Genomic DNA, 24,323 nt, shown 5'->3' with positions numbered 1-24,323 from the left:
TTCTTTTTATTTATAATAATGTTAATCTAATTGTCTAATTTGATGCAATACAGTAGTTCAGCATAATTGTGCTCATTCCTCAGACCTGGGGCCTGTCATTAATGTTTGGGTTCTATATATACAAAGCCTTTCACAAACCATGTTATATAACACAAAGCATTGGGCATGATAGAGCACAAATTGATACCTTAAATAGTATGTGTTTCAATCTTAAGAGTCACCAACTGTTGACAAAGATCTCAAAGGCAATAATTCACAGACACGTTTCCCACCATCGACTCCATTCCATGATGTTAACTCTCAACCAATGAGGAGACACCCCAACTCCGTTAGGCACCGTAGTAGCCATCATGTCTGTCAAGGCCAAGAAAAAACTTTTGAAAGTCAAATAGTACAACCAATGTCTGGGGACTCGGTGTTACAACCAATGACAGGACATCACTCCAACCCTGTTAGCCAATGACATGATAGTACTATAGGGCCGACAACAACATAGTATCTGCCTTACCCTGCCTTAACCTTCACTCTTGGTAAATGTACCCCCCACTTCCAACACCCCCACCAGAATGACACTCATTGTCTATATTTATTCTCTCCGCTGACCAACTGTTCGTCCAACCAATACACAGGCACAGATCTGTCATCTCAGAAAGGGAGAGAGAGAATGCGAGTGTGTGAGAGAGAGGGGGAATGACCGAGAAATAGTACAGGGAGATATAGACAACAGAGAGGAGATAGGAGTGTTGTGGAATAAACAAGTGCATACCCAGCAGGTTATGAAGAGGACTAGTAGGAGTAGAACACCAGAGCAGACCTGGACTAGTTGAGCAGGTGAATTGCTAGCTGACCTGGTGGAATACAGCACTGAAAGCAACCATCTTCACTTGGGCCAACTTGGTCCAGTATCTGGACGACCAGGTCAAGTTGGGGGTACAGTAGCTGGCTGGCTGAAGAGGCCATTTTAGCAACCATCTTCACTTCATCCAAACTCCCCAGGTAGAGCCAAGATGGCGGACAGTGGCGGCGAGCCTAACCTGCAGTCCTACATTATGGACGAGGAAACTCTGAAGAGGAAGCAGAAGGAGAAGCTGAAGAAGCTCCTGGCCACAGGGGGAAACCCTCGGCCCGCACGCTCCCTCTTCTTCCTCACACTGAAGAACCCCTTCCGCAAGGCTGCCATCAACATTGTGGAATGGAAGTATCCTTTAGGGGTCAGGGGTCAAAGGTCAGGGGTTAGGGGTCAGGAGGGTGTGGGAACAGGTAACGGCTGTCACTAGATAACCATGCTCAAATTACGTAGCTTCGTCCCAGATCTGTTTGTGCTGTCTTGTCAACACAGCTGGCTAGATATGAAAGGTTTGGCCACTGACTTTTAAACCATGAAGCATGGTCAAGCTTTTAGACATTTGTGGTTTGAATGCACTGCACTTCCATTGTTTCTAACATGGCCAAATAGTGAAGCCTGTCTGTGGATTGGTGGTATAGTAAATGACTGTTTATGACATTGATACATTTGGTCTTGTATTAATGGTCAATGCAACCCAGCAGTGTTTCGCACATCGTGCCCCAAGCCCAGTTTCTATTGAGGTTATGGATAACAACTGGGTTGTTAGAGAGTTAAGGCTTTGTGTATTTGGTGGATGAAAGAGAAGTCTTTGAATGGGTGGTAGCAGCAGAGCGTCTGGGAACAACTGCTTCAGGGATCTGAGGAATGGCTGACTTAGTGATGACTCAACACTTTATAAAGCATCTCTCGTTGAGTCTTGTATTGTCTTGTATTGAATAACCATATCTATGTATAGCCATAGAGTTATAATCACTCTGATATGGTCACACATTATAATCACTGGACACAGCCCTTACATTTTCCGGTGGTCCAGTCCAGTATGCAGACCTGCTGAACTGTAGAGTGGCTTGAGCACCAGAGCAACAGGTTGATATCCCTGCTAAATCAACAGCTATTGGCTCAAACTATAGGTTTTAGAACAACATGCCGTAGCATCAGGATAGAGTGGAGATGACCCATATTGGGTTGTGACTGGGAGACAACATACAGAGTACATTTCTGTTAGAATCATCTTGTAAATGCAAATGGTCTTGAGGACAAATCCACCACAGCTCAGAATCACTTTTTAACCCTGTGCATACCATGAATCCCACATCCAAGGTTACAGTTCTGTTTTGGTAGTGAGTAATGACTGTGGCTGCAGTAATGGTCCACTGAGATGTGTTATAATCCAGTGAAGCTGTTGATGGAAATATGTAAAATATGAGTTTGTTCAAGCGGCGTGATGATATTCCTGGGGATGGATGGACAGCTGTCCTCCCACGTCACAGCCTAAAAACAGACACGCTAAGCTAAGAGAATGCTGCCTCAGACACAGACTGGTGGTGGAACTAGGTACTGCAGTTTGAGAGGGGAACAGCATGATTACTATAATAATGTAGTGGTAGTAGGTTATCCATGGTGTTACCCTGATTACAGCTTTGTATTATTACACACCCAGGAGTGCAATATTGCACAGTATTGACCGTTTGAATGTGCTGTACTGAAGGGACCCAGATATTTGAACTCGCCACCATCTTTACCACAGGTGCCAACATAAATAGATCTGATTTTCTTCTAACTGATCCATTGTTGGCCTCAAATGTCTTCCAGTGTGTTTTAGATAGCCCTGGCTATATGGGAGAGTCCCTATTGAGGGGTTGCACATACATCAGTTAAACTGAAATAGACTCACTTTATTGATGTGTTTGACATTTTATGATTCAGATGCATGGCCAAGATTGCTAGTTATGGTTACTCTGTCAATAGTTATCCTGTAACTGATACAAAACTAGCCCAAGCACTAGTTTACTGTAATATGAAGTCTACGGTGGCATGTTAAACCATACACCTTATGGCTACTTAGATAGTGTACTTCATCTAATAGGTGGGTGAGGTTGAAAGATCTCATTGAGATGCATGTGTACTTCCTGTAGGCCTCGAATGGTGGAATAGCTATCCATATCCATCCATATACAGTGGGGAAAAAAAGTATTTAGTCAGCCACCAATTGTGCAAGTTCTCCCACTTAAAAAGATGAGAGAGGCCTGTAATTTTCATCATAGGTACACGTCAACTATGACAGACAAATCGAGAAAAAAAAATCCAGAAAATCCCATTGTAGGATTTTTAATGAATTTATTTGCAAATTATGGTGGAAAATAAGTATTTGGTCACCTACAAACAAGCAAGATTTCTGGCTCTCACAGACCTGTAACTTATTCTTTAAGAGGCTCCTCTGTCCTCCACTCGTTACCTGTATTAATGGCACCTGTTTGAACTTGTTATCAGTATAAAAGACACCTGTCCACAACCTCAAACAGTCACACTCCAAACTCCACAATGGCCAAGACCAAAGAGCTGTCAAAGGACACCAGAAACAAAATTGTAGACTTGCACCAGGCTGGGAAGACTGAATCTGCAATAGGTAAGCAGCTTGGTTTGAAGAAATCAACTGTGGGAGCAATTATTAGGAAATGGAAGACATACAAGACCACTGATAATCTCCCTCAATCTGGGGCTCCACGCAAGATCTCACCCCGTGGGGTCAAAATGATCACAAGAACGGTGAGAAAAAATCCCAGAACCACACGGGGGGATCTAGTGAATGACCTGCAGAGAGCTGGGACCAAAGTAACAAAGCCTACCATCAGTAACACACTACGCCGCCAGGGACTCAAATCCTGCAGTGCGAGACGTGTCCCCCTGCTTAAGCCAGTACATGTCCAGGCCCGTCTGAAGTGCATTTGGATGATCCAGAAGAGGATTGGGAGAATGTCATATGGTCAGATGAAACCAAAATATAACTTTTTGGTAAAAACTCAACTCGTCATGTTTGGAGGACAAAGAATGCTGAGTTGCATCCAAAGAACACCATACCTACTGTGAAGCATGGGGGTGGAAACATGATGCTTTTGGGCTGTTTTTCTGCAAAGGGACCAGGACAACTGATCCGTGTAAAGGAAAGAATGAATGGGGCCATGTATCGTGAGATTTTGAGTGAAAACCTCCTTCCATCAGCAAGGGCATTGAAGATGAAACGTGGCTGGGTCTTTCAGCATGACAATGATCCCAAACACACCGCCCGGGCAACGAAGGAGTGGCTTCGTAAGAAGCATTTCAAGGTCCTGGAGTGGCCTAGCCAGTCTCCAGATCTCAACCCCATAGAAAATCTTTGGAGGGAGTTGAAAGTCTGTGTTGCCCAGCGACAGCCCCAAAACATCACTGCTCTAGAGGAGATCTGCATGGAGGAATGGGCCAAAATACAAGCAACAGTGTGTGAAAACCTTGTGAAGACTTACAGAAAACGTTTGACCTGTGTCATTGCCAACAAAGGGTATATAACAAAGTATTGAGAAACTTTCGTTATTGACCAAATACTTATTTTCCACCATCATTTGCCAATAAATTCATAAAAAATCCTACAATGTGATTTTCTGGATTTTTTTTTCTCATTTTGTCTGTCATAGTTGACGTGTACCTATGATGAAAATTACAGGCCTCTCTCATCTTTTTAAGTGGGAGAACTTGCACAATTGGTGGCTGACTAAATACTTTTTTTCCCCACTGTAGCTTGGTTAGGTAATATCAGTGTGTTCCTGAGTGTTTGAAAAAGAAAGGAAAATACCCCACACAGCATCTTATTGTATATTTAAAAATGATATTATTTCCTACACCCTGCAGTTCTGTCATCTGCTGGATGTGTATAATGTCGGTTGAACCTTTCCTGAGTGTTCCCCTTCAGACCGTTTGAGATCATCATCCTGCTGACCATCTTTGCCAACTGTGTGGCCCTGGCTGTGTTTCTGCCTATGCCTGAGGAGGACAGCAATAACACCAACAGCAACCTGGTGAGTATGGACCCAGTACCCACCATTTCATATGGATTGAAAGTGATGGAGATCGTGATGCTACTAGTTGTGGTTTAATTAATGTAGGTTGAGAAACAGGGTTCTCTTTCAAATACTTGTTTCGATGTCTCACTATGGGATTCGCTGTCGGAGATAGACAGGTCGAGTTGCGAATGAGGTGAGCCCCTCCCTCTTTATAAGGTGCCACTCGCCCCACCCTCTGGTCATTATCGCTTTCTTCCTTGCGAAGATCAATACGCTCTCTGAAGCTCTCCTCAGCACGACTTGACCCCTGTCTTCCTGCTTAACTGTTCTCAGGCGAACCGCAAGGTTAACGCTGCCAAACGTAGGACCTCAGCTCTCGCTCTTTGTGTTGAGTATTGACCGAAAGGAACGTTTTTGCTTAGAGTATAATTTGTTTTCAAAGTATTCTACTCATTCTAAGTCTCCGGTTGCAGCTAGCGTCACACGGCTAGCTACTGAGACTTGGCTAGCGCAAGCCGCAAGGCCTATCTAACCCGGCTAGCTATAACTAGCTTTGCAGCTACACGCGGCTAGCACTCACTTAACCCAAGTCTACAACCTTTATGTTTTCTTCTCTGAGTTATGGAACCTGCTACCCGAGCAGGGCCCCTGCCCTAGCACCACACACCTGTGTCCATGCAGGGCCATGATAGCAGGCAAGGATACACACTCCTTGTGTATCACCTGCTTGGTGGTTGAGCATGCCAAAGTAGCACTCACTAACCCTGAGTCCTGTGTGCATTGTAGGAAGATGCCTAAGACCGGCCTCAAACGGACCGTTCTCCCTCACAGCCTGAGGGCAATGAGGCTACCCCGCAACCCCAACCCTCCTGGGCTAAGGTAATGGATGGTTTTGAAGACCTAGCAGCGGGGAAGGGGGGAGGGGACATCTCGAGGCCCTCTAGCACCCTAAGCACAGCATCTTTACCCAGACAACAAAATGTCGGGCTCATCGATACCTGCAGGCGGGCAGCGACCAGGCTCAATATTGAGTGGCCTGTACCCGTGGGGCGTGAAAGGGACTGGCTCAATGGGAGGAGGACTGTCTCAATGGGAGGAGGCTCCCCTCTCACACCATCCCAGGGAAACAACTCCTCCCAGCAGTCCCAGCTTGTGTGGCGGAAAACCCTGTCTTGCAAGGTCCTGACCAGACACTTAGTCGGAATGGACATGAAGGGTATGGAGAACCCGGTGGTTGAGCCATCCATGCCTCGTCACTGTCCAGCACAACTCTCCCTGGAAAGACGGAGCGCTTTTCTGTCTCCATCTTCCAGAAGGTGTATGTGTAGGCGGCACGTTCAGTACGGGCGTTGAAAGTTACGTCCCTACTGATGGCTTATCAGAATGGTTTGTTGCCATCGGCACAGCCAACTCCGACTTCTGGGAGGAGATCTGCGTTGTAGCAGACCTCAACCTCTGGGCCTCCATACAAGGCTGTGGGTGTGCCATGAGCCTCGCTGTGGGGGAGGAGAGAGCCCTATGGTTAAAATTGTCCAGCTTGTCGGACAAGGAGAAAGCAGATTTCCTTGACGCTCTGATCGAGCCTAAGGAACTGTTTTGGCCGGCTGTCACCACCATGCGGCGGAAATGCGAACATTGAAAGAAGGAGGGCGAAGCCTTCGACTTCTGCCTGCCCTGCAGATCCGGGTACCATGGCAACCCGGTCTACCCTTCCACAAGCCAAGGCTTCGCGGCAGGGAGAGGGCAGCACACTGGCTCCAGCGGTAGAGTGGGGCAGCCAACAGTTCACACCATGTCCTGGCCTGTTCCCTCTCAGGTGGAGCACAGACTTTCCCCCCACATCACTATGGGGAAGAGGCACATCCGTGCTCCTTAAATCCTATCCCCTGTGCAATGGCTCATTCCTATGCGTCTGCTCACAGGGAAGGCGAAGGGAGCTCACTCAACCCCCAAGTGCCCTCCTTGCCACAGAGCAAAAATACAACAAAAGGGCGACTCGTCACCACTGGTGAGCAAGAGTCATCTAACTTGTGGGCGACTTGCTGCAAGAGCAGGGAACTGCAAAATGCGCAGTCCAGCCCAGGGTCTTGTCCGCAGTTCGCTATGAAGCCACCCGTTTTCAACGGAATTCTGAATTCAGTAGCAAGTAATGACTCAGCTCGCATGCTAGAGCAGGAAATCTCCTATCAATTGAGTAAAGGGGCAATCAGAGCTATACCAGCCGCAGAGAGCCATTTCGGTTTCTACTCCCGGAACTTCCTGGTTCTCAATGCCACTGGTTCACTTCAGTCGACCTACAGGACACTTATTTTCACATAAGTATTCTGCCAGCACACAGAAGGCTTTCTCGGGTTTGCCTTTCAGGGCTCTGTAACACTTTATTTGGATAGTCCATCTGTAGATGCTCTACAGACTATCTACAGACAATCAGTAACATTTCAACTATCTACTAACTCTAACCCTAGCCCTAACCTTAAACCTTATCCTAACCCTAAACTTAACTCTTAACTCTTACCCTAATCCTAACCTTAAACTTAACCCTTACCCTAACCCTTATTCGAAACCTAACCCTAACCCTAACTGTAACCTTAGTAAGCAGTTGCTTACCAACAGATAGTTTGTTGATAGTATGACCATCTGTAGATATCTGTAGACCATCTGATACATATGGACTATCCGGACTATCCAAATAAAGTGTGACCCAGGGTAAAGCCAACGAATACCTCGCTGTCCCCTTCGGGCTAGCACTAGCTCCCTGGACGTTCAGCAAGTGTGTGGAGGCGGCTCTAGCGCCCCTGAGAATCAGAGGACTCAGAGTCTATGCCTACATAGACAATTATCTGTTTTGCTCCACGACACAGGAGCAAGCAGTACGGGACACGGCTTCCCTAGGTTTCAAGATCAACCAGAAAAAGAGCTGTTTGGTGCCAACACAGAGAATAGAATACCTAGGCGTCAAGCTGGACGACGATACGACTCTGGTGGCATACATCAACCGCCAGGGCGGCACCCACTCTCAGCATCTACACAGACTAGCTGTCAAGATTGTTCTGCGGAGCATACCTACTTTCACTATGCGTGACTCATGTCCCGGGTGTACAGGGAATCCCCTGTACAGGGATTGGAGACTCCATCCCCCAGTGGAGAACCAGATCTGGGTGAGATATGGTCGAGCCACCGTAGATCTCTTCGCATCGCACAAAGATGCACACTGCCCGTTGTTCTTAGTGCTGGCAGGAGACGCATCACTAAGGGTGGACGCACTGGCACACCCTTGGCCAAGGGTGATGCTCTACAGCTTTCTTCCCCTAGGCCTGATACTCCCTACTCTAGTCTACTCATCTTGGTAGCCCCTTGATGGCCAGGGAAGCTCTGCTTCTTCTCCAAGCTAATGGAGAGATTTTCCACCCTCACCCAGAAACCCTGGCCCTTTGGCCCTGGCCCATGAATCTGAATGCGACAGGCTTGCCATTCAGAGTAATTGAGACTATCCAGAGTGCCAGAGCACCTTCTACATGCTCACTGTATGGTAACAAGTGGTGCATTTCTTAAGTGGTGTGAGCTAAGGCAGATCATTCCTTACCAATGCTCTGCATCCGAGATCTTATGCTTTTTGCAGGACCTTCTGGACAGAGGGAAGGCTTTCTCCACTGTAAGCGTATATTTAGCCGCTATCTCTGCCTGCCATACAGGCTTTGACAACAACACAGTAGGGAGGCATCCCCTGTTATGTCATTTTATGAAGGGGTGCGTCAGTTACGTCAAGTCTCTAAGCCTTTAGCACCGTCTTGGGACATGTCTATTGTGCTTGAGGTTATTTCACAGCAACCTTTCGAGTTGCTGGAAAGCGTGGTTATGAAATATCTCTCCTTCAAAACCACTTTACTGATTGCCCTTGCGTCTGCAAAGCAAGTGAGTGAGCTGCACGCACTGTCAGTCCACCATTCGTGCCTACAGTTTGCTCCGGGGTTTTCACAAGGTGACTTTGTTAACTGATGTCACTGCACCTTCTTTGGTGCATACTGTCCTCAGTGTCGGAGCCTCTGAGGGGTGATAATGGATTTGAATAGCTTGTCTGCGATAAGGGAGTTGGCCATATCCCATAGTGATACATCGAAACAAGTATTTGAAATTGAACTCAAGATTACTTGCGTAACCCCGGTTCTCTGAGAATACGAGTGCGATGTCTCACCTAATTTCCCTGCTCGCAAGAGTGCAAGGAAGAGAGGCATGCTTGAGAATGGCCAGAGGGTGGGGCGAGTGGTGCCTTATAAAGAGGGAGGGGCTCACCTCATTCGCCACTCGACCTGTCTGTCTCCGACAGACGTTGTGTGATTGGTTCTTCCTTAGTTATGCGACTATCCAGTGAATCCCATTGTGAGACATCTCACTCATATTCTCAGAAAACTGGGTTATTCTAGTAACCTTGAGTTTTCCTCATGAAGCCTCCCCGTCTGTCATGAATAAACAGAACATGTGTGTGTGCATATGTCTGAATGTGTAGTGAGCACTGTATGCATACCTCTATCATGGAGGTGAATTACCTGATTCTTTCATGGTCCTGCTGCTAACTGGTCACTGTTCTGTTGTATGAGCACAGTTCATAAATCAAGCAGACTGGGATCTCTGGAGCCTAGTGTAGTCACCTTGGCTTTTGATGGGCACAAAGGCCTGGATTCTTGGTGTAATCCAGTTTGACATCATCAGTGCAATCTGAGCCAGCAGCAAGTGCTAGAAAGTGGACCTGGTTTGTTTGTTTGGGCAAGATGCTAGACTGCCCACATGGAACTAACTGCTGTCCAACTCTGATAGTTCTGCTCATTTAGAGTTTTGTAACACTATCTGAAAAGGATCATGAAATCAACCACAAAATGCCCATGTGAGAAATGGATAGACAGATATTTCTGTATCTGAGTGACCCCAATCCGGAGACAAAGATAGAGGGGTCGTTCCACCGATTCGGTGCCTTATGGGAAGTGTGTATAACATGATAAAAATAATGATAAATGATTTCACCTAATTTTAACATTCTGTCATTAAGAGCACATGTTCAACTTAATACAAAACATGTTTTCCCATCTCAACAGGTTAGTAAGTACCTATAAAGTGCCAAATAAAGTAACAGGGTTGACTGTAACAGGGTTGACTGTAACAGGGTTGACGATTTCATCTTAAATCAGCCTTGTGACAGGGGGAATGGAAGCTTGTTGTGTGCAACAGGGAGTGGCAATTGAATGCAAGCTTCACCTCAAACAAATGAAATTGCTAAAAAAGATTATTGCCTGTCTATCTCAGTTTTCCACTACAAAACACCAGAAAATGGCCAAAAAGAGTAGAACCAGCTCACCTGCTTCTATACTATGATTTGGCTATCAGATGTTCAATGTTCGCTTTTGAAAAAACATTTAAAAAGGAATAATTTCACCATATTAAAATGAGAGTTTAGTTCACGCAACAGGGTTGACCTTAAAATGAGGGACAGACATAAATTAATCACTAATCACATAAAATAAATAATAATCTTCAGAAATGACTTTGTCAAAGCAACAAAATACCTAAGGCTTTACAATGATGGTGAAATGTGTGTGTGTGTATGTTGGAAACCTAAAGACACATACTATAAATGCCCCTATAGGAATGTCCATGACATGCCAGAATCTAACCCAATGTAATTTATGGTCACTGTGCTACAAGCAGTACAGTACAGCACTTTGAAACTTTATTAACAGGACTGTTATTTACGCTATAAAACTCCCTGCCCATGCCATTTCCCTGGTGATCTGAATAGTCATACCCTATTAAGAAATCAAGCATCAAATAGAACATAGCATTACATGTTACCCATTGCCACTTGTTACTGCATCCATCATCACTGACGTATGCCTATTTGTTTTCTTATTAATCGCTTGTCCATGCTCAAAATCACGTTTTAAGTTCAAGTTTAAGTTAATTTGCCATGTAGAGGACAGGCACAACAGTATACAAACATTCTATTTCTTGCAAGTCAACAGACAGGGTGGTGAGTGAGCGGGTGCCATCGTAGGGACCTCAGCTCTGAGGTGCCCAGTTGTTAGTCAGTGGGGCCATTCTCTGGATGCCTGGCCTGTAATGGGAGAGGAGGAGAGACACAAATACACAGAACACCAGGGAGCTACTGAGCTGAGGGATTTACCAAGCAGGATCAATGACTTAGTCAGTTTAACTCTTGCAAATACTCTAAATAACTCAATATTTCAAGTTGAGTGTAAAATGAATACACTTGAAATGGTTGTTGTGTCATTGACTCCTAAACTCTTACAACTAGCCATCAGCTAGAATGTATTTGGAGCATTTGTCACCAAGCAGAATCAATGAATTGTACTCCATTACACATATTAATTAGGGGTACTGTATTATGGGTACTGTAGTCATGTAGTTAGTACATCATGATACCCTAACAAGCCTCTATCGTTGTTTCACAGGAAAGTCTGGAGTACATCTTCCTCATCGTCTTCTCCATAGAGTGCTTTCTAAAGATAATAGCCTATGGATTTCTATTTCACGAGAATGCATATCTGCGGAACTGTTGGAACATACTGGACTTTGTCTGTGTGTCTGTGGGGTATGTAGGGAAGATATGAAAATGTTCTGTCATGTTCTGTCATGCTCTGTCATGCTCTGTCATGTTCTGTCATGTTCTGTCATGCTCTGTCATGCTCTGTCATGTTCTGTCATGCTCTGTCATGCTCTGTCATGCTCTGTCATGTTCTGTCATGTCATAACTCTTCTGTGACTATATGATCTTGTTTATCTCTCTCTGCACTCCCTTTTGTCCTCCTCTATATTTCAACCTCTTCCCTCTCCCTCCCATCTCCCTCTCCTCTCCTCTCCCCTCCCATCTCTCTTCCCTCTCTCCCTCTCCAGGCTGTTTGCTGTCATCGGGGACTTCATCACCTATATCAGTGGTGTCGAGGCTCAACCAGGGGACAAGGGAGGAGGCTTCGACATGAAGGCCCTCAGGGCGTTCAGGGTGCTCCGGCCCCTCAGGCTCGTCTCTGGAGTCCCCAGTAAGGACCACTGTACAATAGGGACCTTGTAGCAGTCGTAAGGGCAGGAAATCAGCAAAAGGCAAGGCAGGTTAAAGTGTAGAATTACAAAATAAATAGCCTCTGAATCAGGCTTAACATGTCCTATTTATATTAAATAAACCAAAACGTATTTCTCACAAGTGTAGCATAGTTTGTATAAGCTCTACAAACAATATGTCTATTCCGAGAATGTGAATGGTAAATTAATGTGATAATATATTGAATGAATAAAAATAAATTACCGATATAACAAAACGCTAACGTTATAGATTACTGGGAAATGACAGGGATTAACGGTAAACTCATTACTGGTGATATATTTAGAGGGTAATTGCTAAGCATTTAAAAAACCAAGGGCAAGACAATGAATGCTCCTGAATTGGTGGGAAGCAGAGAGCTAGCTCATTTGTGGTAAGAGGAGCCTAGCACTCACTTCACCACAACCATATTCTGAAAACACTTACCTTCAGAAACCATGCTAGTGTTAAATACAATATGATTTGGTTCATTACAGTGAGTTTGCAGTTTGATCTAGTTATATTGGTCAACTACTGCAGTGGTTCCCAACCAGGGGTACTAAGATCCCTGGGGGTACAGTGCCTTCAGAAAGTATTCAGACCCCTTGACGTTTTCCATATTTTGTTACTTTACAGCCTTATTCTAAAATTGATTAAATAAATAAAAATCATCAGCAATCTACACACAATACCCTATAATGACAAATTGAAAACAGGTTTTTAGAAATGTTAGCAAATTTATAAAAAATAAAAAAACTGAAATATCTTATTTACATAAGTATTCAGACCCTTTGCTATGAGACTCGAAATTGAGCTCAGGTGCATCCTTTTCCCATTGATCATCCTTGAGATGTTTCAACAACTTGATTGGAGTCCACCTGTGGTAAATTCAATTGGTTGGACATGAAAGGCACACATCTGTCTATACAAGGTCGCACAGTTGACAATGCATGTCAGAGCAGAAACCAAGCCATGAGGTCGAAGGAATTGTCTGTAGAGCTCCAAGACAGGATTGTGTCGAGGCGCAAATCTGGGGAAGGGTACCAATTTTTTTGGGCAGCATTGAAGGTCCCCAAGAACACAGTGGACTCCATCATTCTTAAATGGAAGAAGTTTGGAACCACCAAGACTCTTCCTAGAGCTGGCCGCCCGGCCAAACTGAGCAATCGGGAGAGAAGGGCCTTGGTCAGGGAGGTGACCAAGAACCCGATGGTCACTCTGACCGAGCTCTAGAGTTCCTCTGTGGAGATGGGAGAACATTCCAGAAGGACAACCAGCACTCCACCAATCAGGCCTTTATGGTAGAGTGGCCAGACGGAAGCCACTCCTCAGTAAAAGGCACATGACAGCCCGCTTGGAGTTTGCCTAAAGGCACATAAAGACTCTCAGACCATGAGAAACAAGATTCTCTGGTCTGATGAAACCAAGATTGAACTCTTTGGCCTGAATGCCAAGTGTCACGTCTGGAGGAAACCTGGCACCATCCCTACGGTGAAGCGTGGTGGTGGAAGCATCATGCTGTGGGGATGTTTTTCATCGGCAGGGACTGGGAGACTAGTCAGGATCGAGGCAAAGATGAATGGAGCAAAGTACAGAGAGATCCTTGACGAAAACCTGCTCCAGAGCGCTCAGGACCTCAGACTGGGGCGAAGGTTCACCTTCCAACAGGACAACGACCCTAAGCATACAGCCACGACAACGCAGGAGTGGCTTAAGGACAAGTCTCTGAATGTCCTTGAGTGGCCCAGCCAGAGCCAGGACTTGAACCTGATCGAACATCTCTGGAGAGACCTGAAAATAGCTGTGCAGCAATGCTCCCCATCCAACCTGACAGAGCTTGAGAGGATCTACAGAAAGGAATGGGAGAAACTCTTCAAATACAGGTGTGCCAAGCTTGTAGCGTTGTACCCAAGAAGACTCGAGGCTGTAATTGCTGCCAAAAGTGCTTCAAGAAAGTACTGAGTTATAGGTCTGAATACTTATGCAATGTATATTTAATTTCTTCATTTGTTATACATTTGCAAAAATGTCTACAAACCTGTTTTTGCTTCGCCATTATGGGGTATTGTGTATAGATTGATGAAGAGAAAAAAACAATTTAATCAATTTTAGAATAAGGCTGTAATGTAACAAAATGTGGAAAAAGTCAAGGGGTCTGAATACTTTCCGAATGCGCTGTACTTGGCCTATCCACAGGGGGTACTTGAGAAGACTCATGACACCATAGGCCTACTGGTAAAATGTAAGAGGGGGTACTTCAGGGGTACTCCAGGCAGAGCAAAATTCATTTGGTGGTACAGTAACTGAAAATGATTGAGAACAACTGGACTACTAGGTCTACTGGTTTAAAATGTGTCTGCTCTTCCCCTGCAGGCCTGCAGGTGGTGATGAACTCCATCCTGAAGTCCATGCTACCTCTGTTCCACATCTCCCTGCTGGTCTTCTTCATGGTCACCATCTACGCCATCGTGGGACTGGAGCTGTTCAAGTGCAAGATGCACAAAACCTGCTACTACACAGGCACAAGTAGGAAACACACACATGCACGTGCATGCACACACACACACACACACACACACACACACACTACCTATATCTTCTCCCCCGTTGTCCTGCAGATATCATAGCCACAGTGGAGAATGAGAAGGCATCTCCATGTGCTCAGGCTGGTAATGGTCGGCGCTGCACCATCAATGGGACAGAGTGTAGGGCAGGCTGGGCCGGACCCAACAACGGCATCACACACTTTGACAACCTGGGCTTCGCTATGCTCACTGTCTACCAGTGCATCACTACCCAGGGCTGGACCGACGTGCTCTACTGGGTACTGTGTTACATCACCCCTATACCTTAATATTACTGCACTGTTTCATCCTGTTCCATTATGTTCCCCTCTTAATGTAGCCCATACCTGTACTCTCACTCAGTCTCATTATCTGTCTGTTTCTCCATCCATCCATCCATCCATCCATCCATCCATCCATCCATCCATCCATCCATCCATCCATCCATCCATCCATCCATCCATCCATCCATCCATCCATCCATCCATCCATCCATCCATCTCTCTCTCTCTCTCTCTCTCTCTCTCTCTCTCTCTCTCTCTCTCCCTCTCTGTCTCTCTCTCTCTCTCTCTCTCTCTCTCTCTCTCTCTCTCTCTCTCTCTCTCTCTCTCTCTCTCTCTCTCTCTCTCTCTCTCTCCTCTCCTTCCACTCCTTCTCTCACTCCCTCTCTCTCGCTCCCTCAGGTGAATGATGCCATAGGTATGGAGTGGCCGTGGATGTACTTTCTGACGCTCATCTTGGTTGGCTCTTTCTTCGTACTCAACCTGGTTCTGGGTGTGCTCAGTGGGTAAGAGGACACACACACACACAAACAAACACACATACACACACACACCTTGTCCTTCTATATCTCTCTTTCCCCTCCATCAGTGAATTCACTAAGGAGCGAGAGAAGGGTAAGGCGCGTGGAGAGTACACAGAGATGAGGGAGACCCAGCAGCTGGATGAGGATCTGAAGGGCTACATGGAGTGGATCACACAGGCCGAAGTCATGGATGCCAATGGGGAGGGACAGGGTACTTATGACTTCCTAACCCTATCACCAACACACAATAGAATAGAGGAGTACATACATTTACATTTTAGTCATTTAGCAGATGCTCTTATCCAGAGCGACTTACAGTTAGTAAGGAGTCAGCCCGTTGCAAACGTCATGCAGATTAGCATTTTTTGTCATGAATCTTGTTCTGGTGGCAGGTCTGCAGAGTGGTCACTAGCTGGCACAGTCACAAAGTCATCATATCTGATTTTAAACCTAACCCTAATCCTAACCTCGACCCTAACCTTAACCACAATGTTAACTCTAATGGCTAACCCTAACCTTAAATATTTTTGTTTTCATGAATTTTTACAATATAGACAATTTTGACTTTGCAGCTGGCCTATCTAAGAGGAAATCGCTCAGTTCTGCCTCCAGGACAAGACTTATGACAATAAACGTCAACCTGCTGACATCAGTGTCTCTTGTCCCCAGGCCTGCTAACCCTGGAGGATGGAGAATCCGAGGCAGGGAGCCTAAAGGACATGGACACCATGCAAAAAATCATGTACTACTAGTAAGTACACACCTACACCAGCCTCTGACTGGGACAACACTCAGGTGTTTTGATGAAAGAAAAGTCTGACAGACCTCCTCCTAACATACCATCTCTTCCTCCTCTCTCTCATCTCTCACTCTGTTCAGCAAGCTGGCGCGTAAATGGAACATTTTCTTCCGGCGTAAGTGTCTTGTTTATGTGAAGTCCCGAATGTTCTACTGGTGGGTGATCCTTCTGGTGTTTCTGAACACGCTGGCCATCGCTACTGAACACCACCAGCAGTCCCAGCAACTCACCGAGTGGCAAGGTCAGTATCTACATATCACATCTATAGCTTCAACACATACTGTATATACACAATCCCAGCATCTAACAAGGCTGTTGTCTATGCCATGGCTAACACATGCAGACCTCTCTCTCTCTCTACCCCATGTCTCTCTCTCCCCACCACTTCTCCCTTCCCCATCCCAGACACTGCCAACAAGGTGTTGCTGTCTCTGTTTGCCATTGAGATGTTTATGAAGATGTACGCCCTGGGTCTCCAGCAATACTTCATGTCTCTGTTCAACCGCTTCGACTGCTTCGTGGTCTCCACCGGCATTCTGGAACTCATCCTGGTCCGCATGGACGTCATGACCGTCACGGGCATCTCGGTGCTGCGCTGCATTCGACTACTTAGGCTGCTCAAAGTAACCAAGTAAGACTTTACATTAGGCTGCATTAGGGTTTCAGGTGTGTTAGTGGTGGACTGGATTAATATCCTTCACACACCACGGCTCTCCAGGTCCAGGATTGGTCCAGTTGATGGGTTGATTGATTAATTGATTGCGTCTTACATCCCCCAACCCCCAGTAGCTTCACAGGAAGTGCGTAGCACTTACTCTCTGTGTGTGCTTCAGGTACTGGACGTCTCTCAGTAATCTGGTGGTGTCCCTGCTGAACTCGACCCCCTCCATCGCCTGCCTGCTGCTCCTCCTCTTCCTCTTCATCGTCATCTTCTCCCTGCTGGGCATGCAGGTGTTCGGAGGCAAGTTCAACTTCCCCAATGCGCCCAAACCCCGCAGCACATTCGACAGCTTCCCCCAAGCTCTCATCAGTGTCTTCCAGGTAGGCAAGGAAACACAGTTTTATTCATTATTATAACAGATGTATCCCACTAACAAGATGAAGGATGATATGGACATCTGAAGGAGCATATGTACATGTATGATATGAAAATGTTGGACATTAGCACTTGCTTTTTGTTTCATTCACTGTGGAAAAGCAGGCCGATCATTTGTCAATGGGACCCTGACTGTGTTGCTTCCCTGCCTCACTCTCTCTGTCAGATCCTGACAGGGGAGGACTGGAACTCTGTGATGTATGACGGCATCATGGCGCATGGCGGTCCCACCATGCCCGGGATCCTCGTCAGCATCTACTTCATTATCCTCTTCGTCTGCGGAAACTGTATCCTGTGTGTGTGTGTGTGTGTGTGTGTGTGTTGTGTGTCTGCGTTGTGTCTGCACACTCAACTTGCTAGTCTAAACTAAAACAAACCTCAACAGACAGAAATTAGACTTAAATGCTGTCATTGGGTAAATTAGTCTCTCTTCCATTTCCTACTGTAATGAACTTTGACCCCTAGCTCTTAGACATCCTGCTGAACGTGTTCCTGGCCATCGCCGTGGACAACCTGGCAGAGGCCGAGAGTCTGACCATGGCCCAGAAGGAGAAGTCTGAGGAGAAGAAACGCAAGAAGCTGCTTAGGGCTAACATGCCTGACAAGGCCACAGAGGAGAAAGCCCTCCTGGCCAAGAAGCTTGCAGCGGAGAGAGCCAAAATAGAGGGCATCCCTACCACAGCCAAGGTCAGATATTTCCAGTAGAGGTGCATGGGTAAAATCACTGAGGAAGCCAAGCCAAGACAGTAAAAAAGCAATATTGTGATAATTGCGTTCATACGCCACCGTGATATACAATAAGGCCGTGACAACAAAAAGACAGCAGTCACAAAGTGGCGGAATAAATTCAACTACACATACATTTGTTTCATCACAAAACCGGAGAGCAACATCTGTCCAGTGAAGTCCACAAAGCAAATATTGCATGAAACAAACAGTTATATGACCTGCAGCATGGTCAAGCAAGTTAATGTTTTCGACAGTTTACTAAACAACTACTGATTTAGAACCACGGAGTTACCGCAAATCAGCACAAAGACAACAGGAGCACTGCCTCAGCTATTCCAGCACCATTTCAACTTAAACATGCAAACATCATGAAATCAACAAGGCTATATATGCTTAGTTAAATACACTGAAAACAAACTTAAAGATACCAAAAACAATTTAGTCCAATCAATGTTGCTAAATATCATGTGGCGGTCCATGGTACTAATTTATGTGTGTGTGTGTGCCCGCGCAAGTAAAACAAAACATGTACTTGTAGACTAGTTGAACGCCAATGCCATCCTCCTTTCTTTCATGTTGGCAAAACAGTCTATGGCTCTGTCATACGGTACACTTTTAGTTTTTGTTGTCATAAGCTACCTAGCTAAAATGCTTGCTAGCCTAACTTCCTTGCACAGACAGCAATGAACCAGCTAAGTTAGCCAGCTAGTTAACGTGAGCCAGACCCGTCGCCAGACCTCAGTCTTAAGGGGGGCATATGAAATGCATGGGAGGGCACAATTATTATTAGCCTACAGTACGTATATTTAATAATACATTCCCTCAAGTGGGGGGGGGGGGGGGCACAAGCATTTTTGGGGGCGGGCCCGGCCCCCTATGGCCCGCCCATAGCGACGGGTGTGACGTGAGCCTACTAGTCTACATCTAGGGTACATATTGAACTTCAATCATCTCAGGTCTGTGGCACAATATATTCATTCATGGTTAGATCAGAATCGCCATCATAATCATTGGCCTGTACAGAGAATTAAGTCAAAACCACAAGTCCAAATCCCCATCTCCATCATGGCTTAGGAAAGGGCCGATTTAGCAAGCTAGCTACCGCAGGAGATCAACACAAGCAGACCAGAAACAGACAAGTTTTTCTGAAAATGACAATTTTCTTGGGAAGTTATTTGATTGGCATTTTGCTGCACCAGGACAACCCACAGTTGAGCTCAGCTCAGCGCTGATTGGTTAATTATTTTATGCATTTTTCATCAAGGGAGACCAAATGCTTGCTGGCATCAATCAATCAAATGCTACGGGCCAACATTTCATACGCTTTTGGTCCAGACAGCATCAGCTAAACATACTGAGTCAGAGGGGCTCAGATGATTTCTACGTGAGATTCAGCCATTTTTCCGTATTGACGGAAAATTATGAAAACACAGAGAGACACAAAATATAAATTATTTTATCATTTGTATTTTTATTGGTCAAATACTTGGGGAAGCCTGGTTTCCCTTGGCATCCATGAATACACGCCAATGTATATTTCACACTGTTGGCTATTGTCCACAGAGAAACCTGCCCCACGTTTGGAGTTAGTGTAACCGCTGGAATTTGAACCCAGGCCCCCCTCTAATCAAAATGCTTGTCTTTGTCACAGCTGAGAGTGGACGAGTTTGAGTCCAACGTGAACGAGATCAAGGACCCCTTCCCCCCTGCTGACTTCCCTGGTAAGCCCCATTCTCTCACACACCTCTGGGCACATCCATGTCAATCGAATCTGGATCTCACTGAATTTTGAATTTAGAACATGTGTCACGTTCTCCTGTTCTTTCTTTCGTCCAGGCGATGATGAGGAGGAGGAGCCTGATATCCCTGACACCCCGAGGCCCCGACCAATGGCAGACCTGCAGCTGAAGGAGGAGGTGGTGCCTATTCCAGAGGCCAGCTCCTTCTACATCTTTAGCTCTGAGAACAAGTAATGATGATGATGATGGTGATGATTATGGTGATGATGATGTACTTGCTAAGACTGCGATATGTTGTTGTTTATCTACCTTATAGTTGAATGCACTGACTGTAAGTCACTCTGGATAAAAGCATCTGCTAAATGACCAAAATGTAAAATGTAATGATGATGGTGGTGATGATGAATGCATTATGATGTTGGTTTTATGTGATTGTTTTAGCCTCCTTACTTGACTGTCAGTCACTCTGTATAACAATGTCTGCAGTTAAATGCCTGTGATGTAAAAAGTATGAAAATGTATGAACTCACTACTCACTAGTCATTTAGCGTCTGCTAAATGACTAAAATGTCAAATGTAAAAATGTCCCCCTCCAGGCTCCGTAAGCTGTGCCACCGCATCATCAACGCCACCACCTTCACCAATATCATCCTCCTCTTCATCCTCCTCAGCAGCATCTCCCTGGCTGCCGAGGACCCCATCGACCCCATGTCCTTCAGGAACCAGGTGCCCACAGACATGCCTGCTCTGCCTGCTGTATCATTAACCCCCTTATCTCAGATGGAAAAGCATTTGTTTCAGTAAAGAAAGCAGAAAGGGAAAGAATTTTGACATAATAACTGACACAAAAGGGTTTTCTTAAGGTCTTAAACCTACACAGCATGACTGCAAGACTGTACGGAGTACTACATAGAGATTCTGCTAAAGGGCTCAGGTGCACTACTACTTTGAAATGAATCCATCCACATTGTCATGTTGCCCTGTTTCCCCTGTGTAGGTGCTGGCCTCCGCTGATGTTGTCTTCACCTCAGTGTTCACTGTGGAAGTTGTCCTCAAGGTAACTAGGCATTGCTTGTCTGTTCCACTACTAGTATAGCTGTACTGGTTTAAAAAGTCACTTTTCTGAATGGGATCATGTCTTACATGTTTACATTACCAAGTACATTAACGGGGTAAATCCCTTTTCTGCAGCAACGGTAAATCGTTAATGTGACAAACTCTCTCGACATTATGTTACATCCACTTTGCAGCACTTTTTTAACCTGCACTGCAGCACAATTCAACTGTAGATGTTTTCACACGAGTAGCTGTGGTTCATGTGGGTTCATAGTTTGTTGGTTTGAGAGGGTTTATGTGTCAACCAGTCTCATCATCTCAGTATCCATCCGCCTCTGCGACAGATGACCGTATACGGTGCCATCATGCACCCCGGCTCCTTCTGCCGGAACTCCTTTAATATCCTGGATCTGATTGTGGTCAGCGTATCCCTCCTCTCCATGCTCATGGAGTAAGTAGTACCTGGAAATGTATAATGTCATTCAAATCCTGTGACACAACTGAATCTATTCCATAATGCTTGATATAGCTTCAGTTATGAATGTGTGTCTCTCTCTAGAAATACAGATTATAGACAAGTAAAGTGTGAGATGTGGTGCCTGCCCTATCTAGGTCCAGTGCTATCTCTGTGGTGAAGATCCTCAGGGTGTTGAGGGTGCTGAGGCCCCTAAGGGCCATCAACAGGGCCAAGGGCCTCAAGGTGAGCTTACCTGTGCTCTCTCCAATCCCCTTCACATCTCTACCCCTCACCTGTACTCCTTACCTGTACTCCTTACCTGCTCCTCTGACACTATATTCACATTCTCATTGGTCTTTTACATGTTCCCATTACCTAATGCACCAAATGCAATACTTTGACCAACCCAGCAGCTGCATATTTTTCTAGTTCTGGTCCTGGAGTACCCGTCTGACATGCTGGTTTCTGCTGTCTCTTGTGGTCTAGCATGTGGTCCAGTGTGTTTTTGTGGCCATCAAAACCATCGGCAACATCGTGCTGGTTACCATGCTGCTAGACTTCATGTTCGCCTGCATTGGAGTCCAGCTCTTCAAGGTGAGCTCTAGATAGGGATGTAGAGTATTTTATAGGGATGTATGGTAGTTTATAGGGATGTATGGTAATTTATAGGGATGTATGGTAGTTATAGGGATTTATGGTAGTTTATAAGGATGTATGGTAATTTATAGGGATGTATGGTAGTTTATAGGGATTTATGGTAGTTTATAGGGATGTATGGTAATTTATAGGGATGTATGGTAGTTTATAGGGATTTATGGTAGTTTATAGGGATGTATGGTAATTTATAGGGATGTATGGTAGTTATAGGGATTTATGGTAGTTTATAGGGATGTATGGTAATTTATAGGGATGTATGGTAGTTATAGGGATTTATGGTAGTTTATAGGGATGTATGGTAATTTATAGGGATGTATGGTAGTTTATAGGGATTTATGGTAGTTTATAGGGATGTATGGTAATTTATAGGGATGTATGGTAGTTTATAAGGATGTATGGTAATTTATAGGGATGTATGGTAGTTATAGGGATTTATGGTAGTTTATAGGGATGTATGGTAATTTATACACCTGATGATCAAAACAGAAGTCTACACACAATCAAAGCTAATATTCTCAATCATGTTCTGTATGTATGTATGGGCTCCCGAGTGGCGTAGCGGTCTAAGGCACTGCATCTCAGTGCTTGAGGAGTCACTACAGACCCCCTGGTTCGATTCCAGGCTGTATCACAACCGGCCGTGATTGGGAGTCCCATAGGGCGGCGCACAATTGGCCCAGCATCGTCCGGTGTAGCCCGTCATTGTAAATAAGGATTTGTTCTTAACTGATTTGCCTAGTTAAATAAAATAAATATGTGTGTTCATCCCTGCAGGGCAAATTCTACGCCTGCACAGATCCTGACAAAATGACAGAGGAGGAGTGCAAGTAAGAGAGTGGTGATGTTGTTTAGTCCCTCGCCCACAACATTACATGACAGTACAGAATGGAGCATCACATTAATCCTGCTTTCTTTCTCTCCACCACACTCTTTCTTTCTTTCTTTCTTTCTTTCTTTCTTTCTTTCTTTCTTTCTTTCTTTCTTTCTTTCTTTCTTTCTTTCTTTCTTTCTTTCTTTCTTTCTTTCTTTCTTTCTTTCTTTCTTTCTTTTCTTTCTTTCTTTCTTTCTTTCTTTCTTTATCTCTCTCTCTCTCTCTCTCTCTCTCTCTCTCTCTCTCTCTCTCTCTCTCTCTCTCTCTCTCTCTCTCTCTCTCTCTCTCTTTCTCTCCCTCCCTCACTCCTTCTCAGGGGTAACTACATTAGGTACCAGGAAGGTGCCATCCATCCGATGACCATCCATAAGAGAGAATGGATCAACGCAGAGCTCAACTTTGACAACATCCTCGAAGGCATGCTGGCTCTCTTCACTGTCTCCACCTTCGAGGGCTGGCCAAAGTGAGACATACATACAAGCATGGGATTTTGTATATATCACATGACACGCCTAATACAGTACTATGGAACACATAAAAGTGTATGTATTTCATGCTTGCTCAAATGCCTTTGTGTGTGTGTGTGTGTGTGTGTGTGTGTGTGTGTGTGTGTGTGTGTGTGTGGTGTGTGTGTGCAGGTTGCTCTACAAGGCCATAGACTCTAACATGGAGGACATGGGTCCAGTGTATAACAACCGCATTGCCATCTCCATCTTCTTCATAGTCTACCTCATCCTTATCGCTTTCTTCATGATGAACATCTTTGTGGGTTTCGTCATCGTTACATTTCAGGAGCAGGGAGAGCAGGAGTACAAGAACTGTGAGCTGGATAAGAACCAGGTGTGTGTATCTGTGTCTGTCTTTTAAGTTTGTTGTTTTAACAACTCTTTCTAACAGCAGTGTGTAACCCCTCTGTGTCCTGTCTTCCCCTCTGACAGCGTGCGTGTGTCGAGTACGCCCTGAAAGCCCGGCCGCTGCGCTGCTACATTCCTAAGAACCAGTATCAGTACAATGTGTGGTACATCGTCACTTCCTGCTACTTTGAGTACCTCATGTTCCTGCTCATCATGCTCAACACCATGTGTCTGGGGATGCAGGTAAGGCTATTGGAGGTGGTTTAGGGAACATTTTCATTTCAAATACAAAACGGGAAACTTTGAAAGTACTTCTCCTGCATCACATCAATGCAATGTCCCTACAATATATTCCTGTGTCCATCCCTTCTCCATATCTAGGATTAAAAAATACAAAATAAAATGTGGACACTCTTGAAAATGTGATGGGCATCTCAAGAGATTGAATCCTGGAAAATGTCAAATAAATAAATAAATAACTATCTTCCCTTTCTCATTTCCTTCTTCTCTCCTCCTCTCTTCTCCTCTCTTCTCCCACAGCACTGTAACCAGTCAACCCATGTGACCGACCTGTCAGACATGCTGAACGTGATCTTCACTGTGCTCTTCACTGTGGAGATGGTCCTCAAACTCATGGCCTTCAAAGCTAAGGTCAGTGGTCCATAGAGATGTCCTGAATGCACTACATTACCCAAGATGCCTTGCAAATCAATGTAGAAGCAGAATGATTC

General features: G+C 45.2%; 1 protein-coding gene across 1 annotated transcript; it reads left to right on the top strand.

Moving 5' to 3' along the window:
* Nucleotides 1-1,007: 1,007 nt before the first annotated feature.
* LOC311125015 (dihydropyridine-sensitive L-type skeletal muscle calcium channel subunit alpha-1-like) lies at nt 1,008-24,243 on the top strand (the record flags this gene model as incomplete). The annotated part of the gene is made up of 26 exons (XM_084199105.1): nt 1,008-1,198; nt 4,791-4,896; nt 11,343-11,482; nt 11,785-11,927; nt 14,339-14,491; nt 14,584-14,789; nt 15,213-15,316; nt 15,400-15,545; nt 16,004-16,085; nt 16,214-16,374; nt 16,539-16,764; nt 16,967-17,174; nt 17,396-17,516; nt 17,702-17,916; nt 19,610-19,679; nt 19,795-19,927; nt 20,294-20,423; nt 20,695-20,754; nt 21,098-21,204; nt 21,366-21,453; nt 21,697-21,804; nt 22,642-22,694; nt 23,055-23,201; nt 23,377-23,578; nt 23,677-23,835; nt 24,133-24,243. Coding segments are annotated over 26 exons (3,570 nt in total), but the record flags the coding sequence as incomplete, so codon positions are not given.
* Nucleotides 24,244-24,323: the final 80 nt, after the last annotated feature.

This window comes from Coregonus lavaretus, assembly GCF_964263955.1.
Source record: "Coregonus lavaretus genome assembly, contig: HAP1_SCAFFOLD_1140, whole genome shotgun sequence".
Lineage (NCBI taxonomy): Eukaryota > Metazoa > Chordata > Actinopteri > Salmoniformes > Salmonidae > Coregonus > Coregonus lavaretus.
This window is presented reverse-complemented; position numbering and strand designations above follow the sequence as displayed.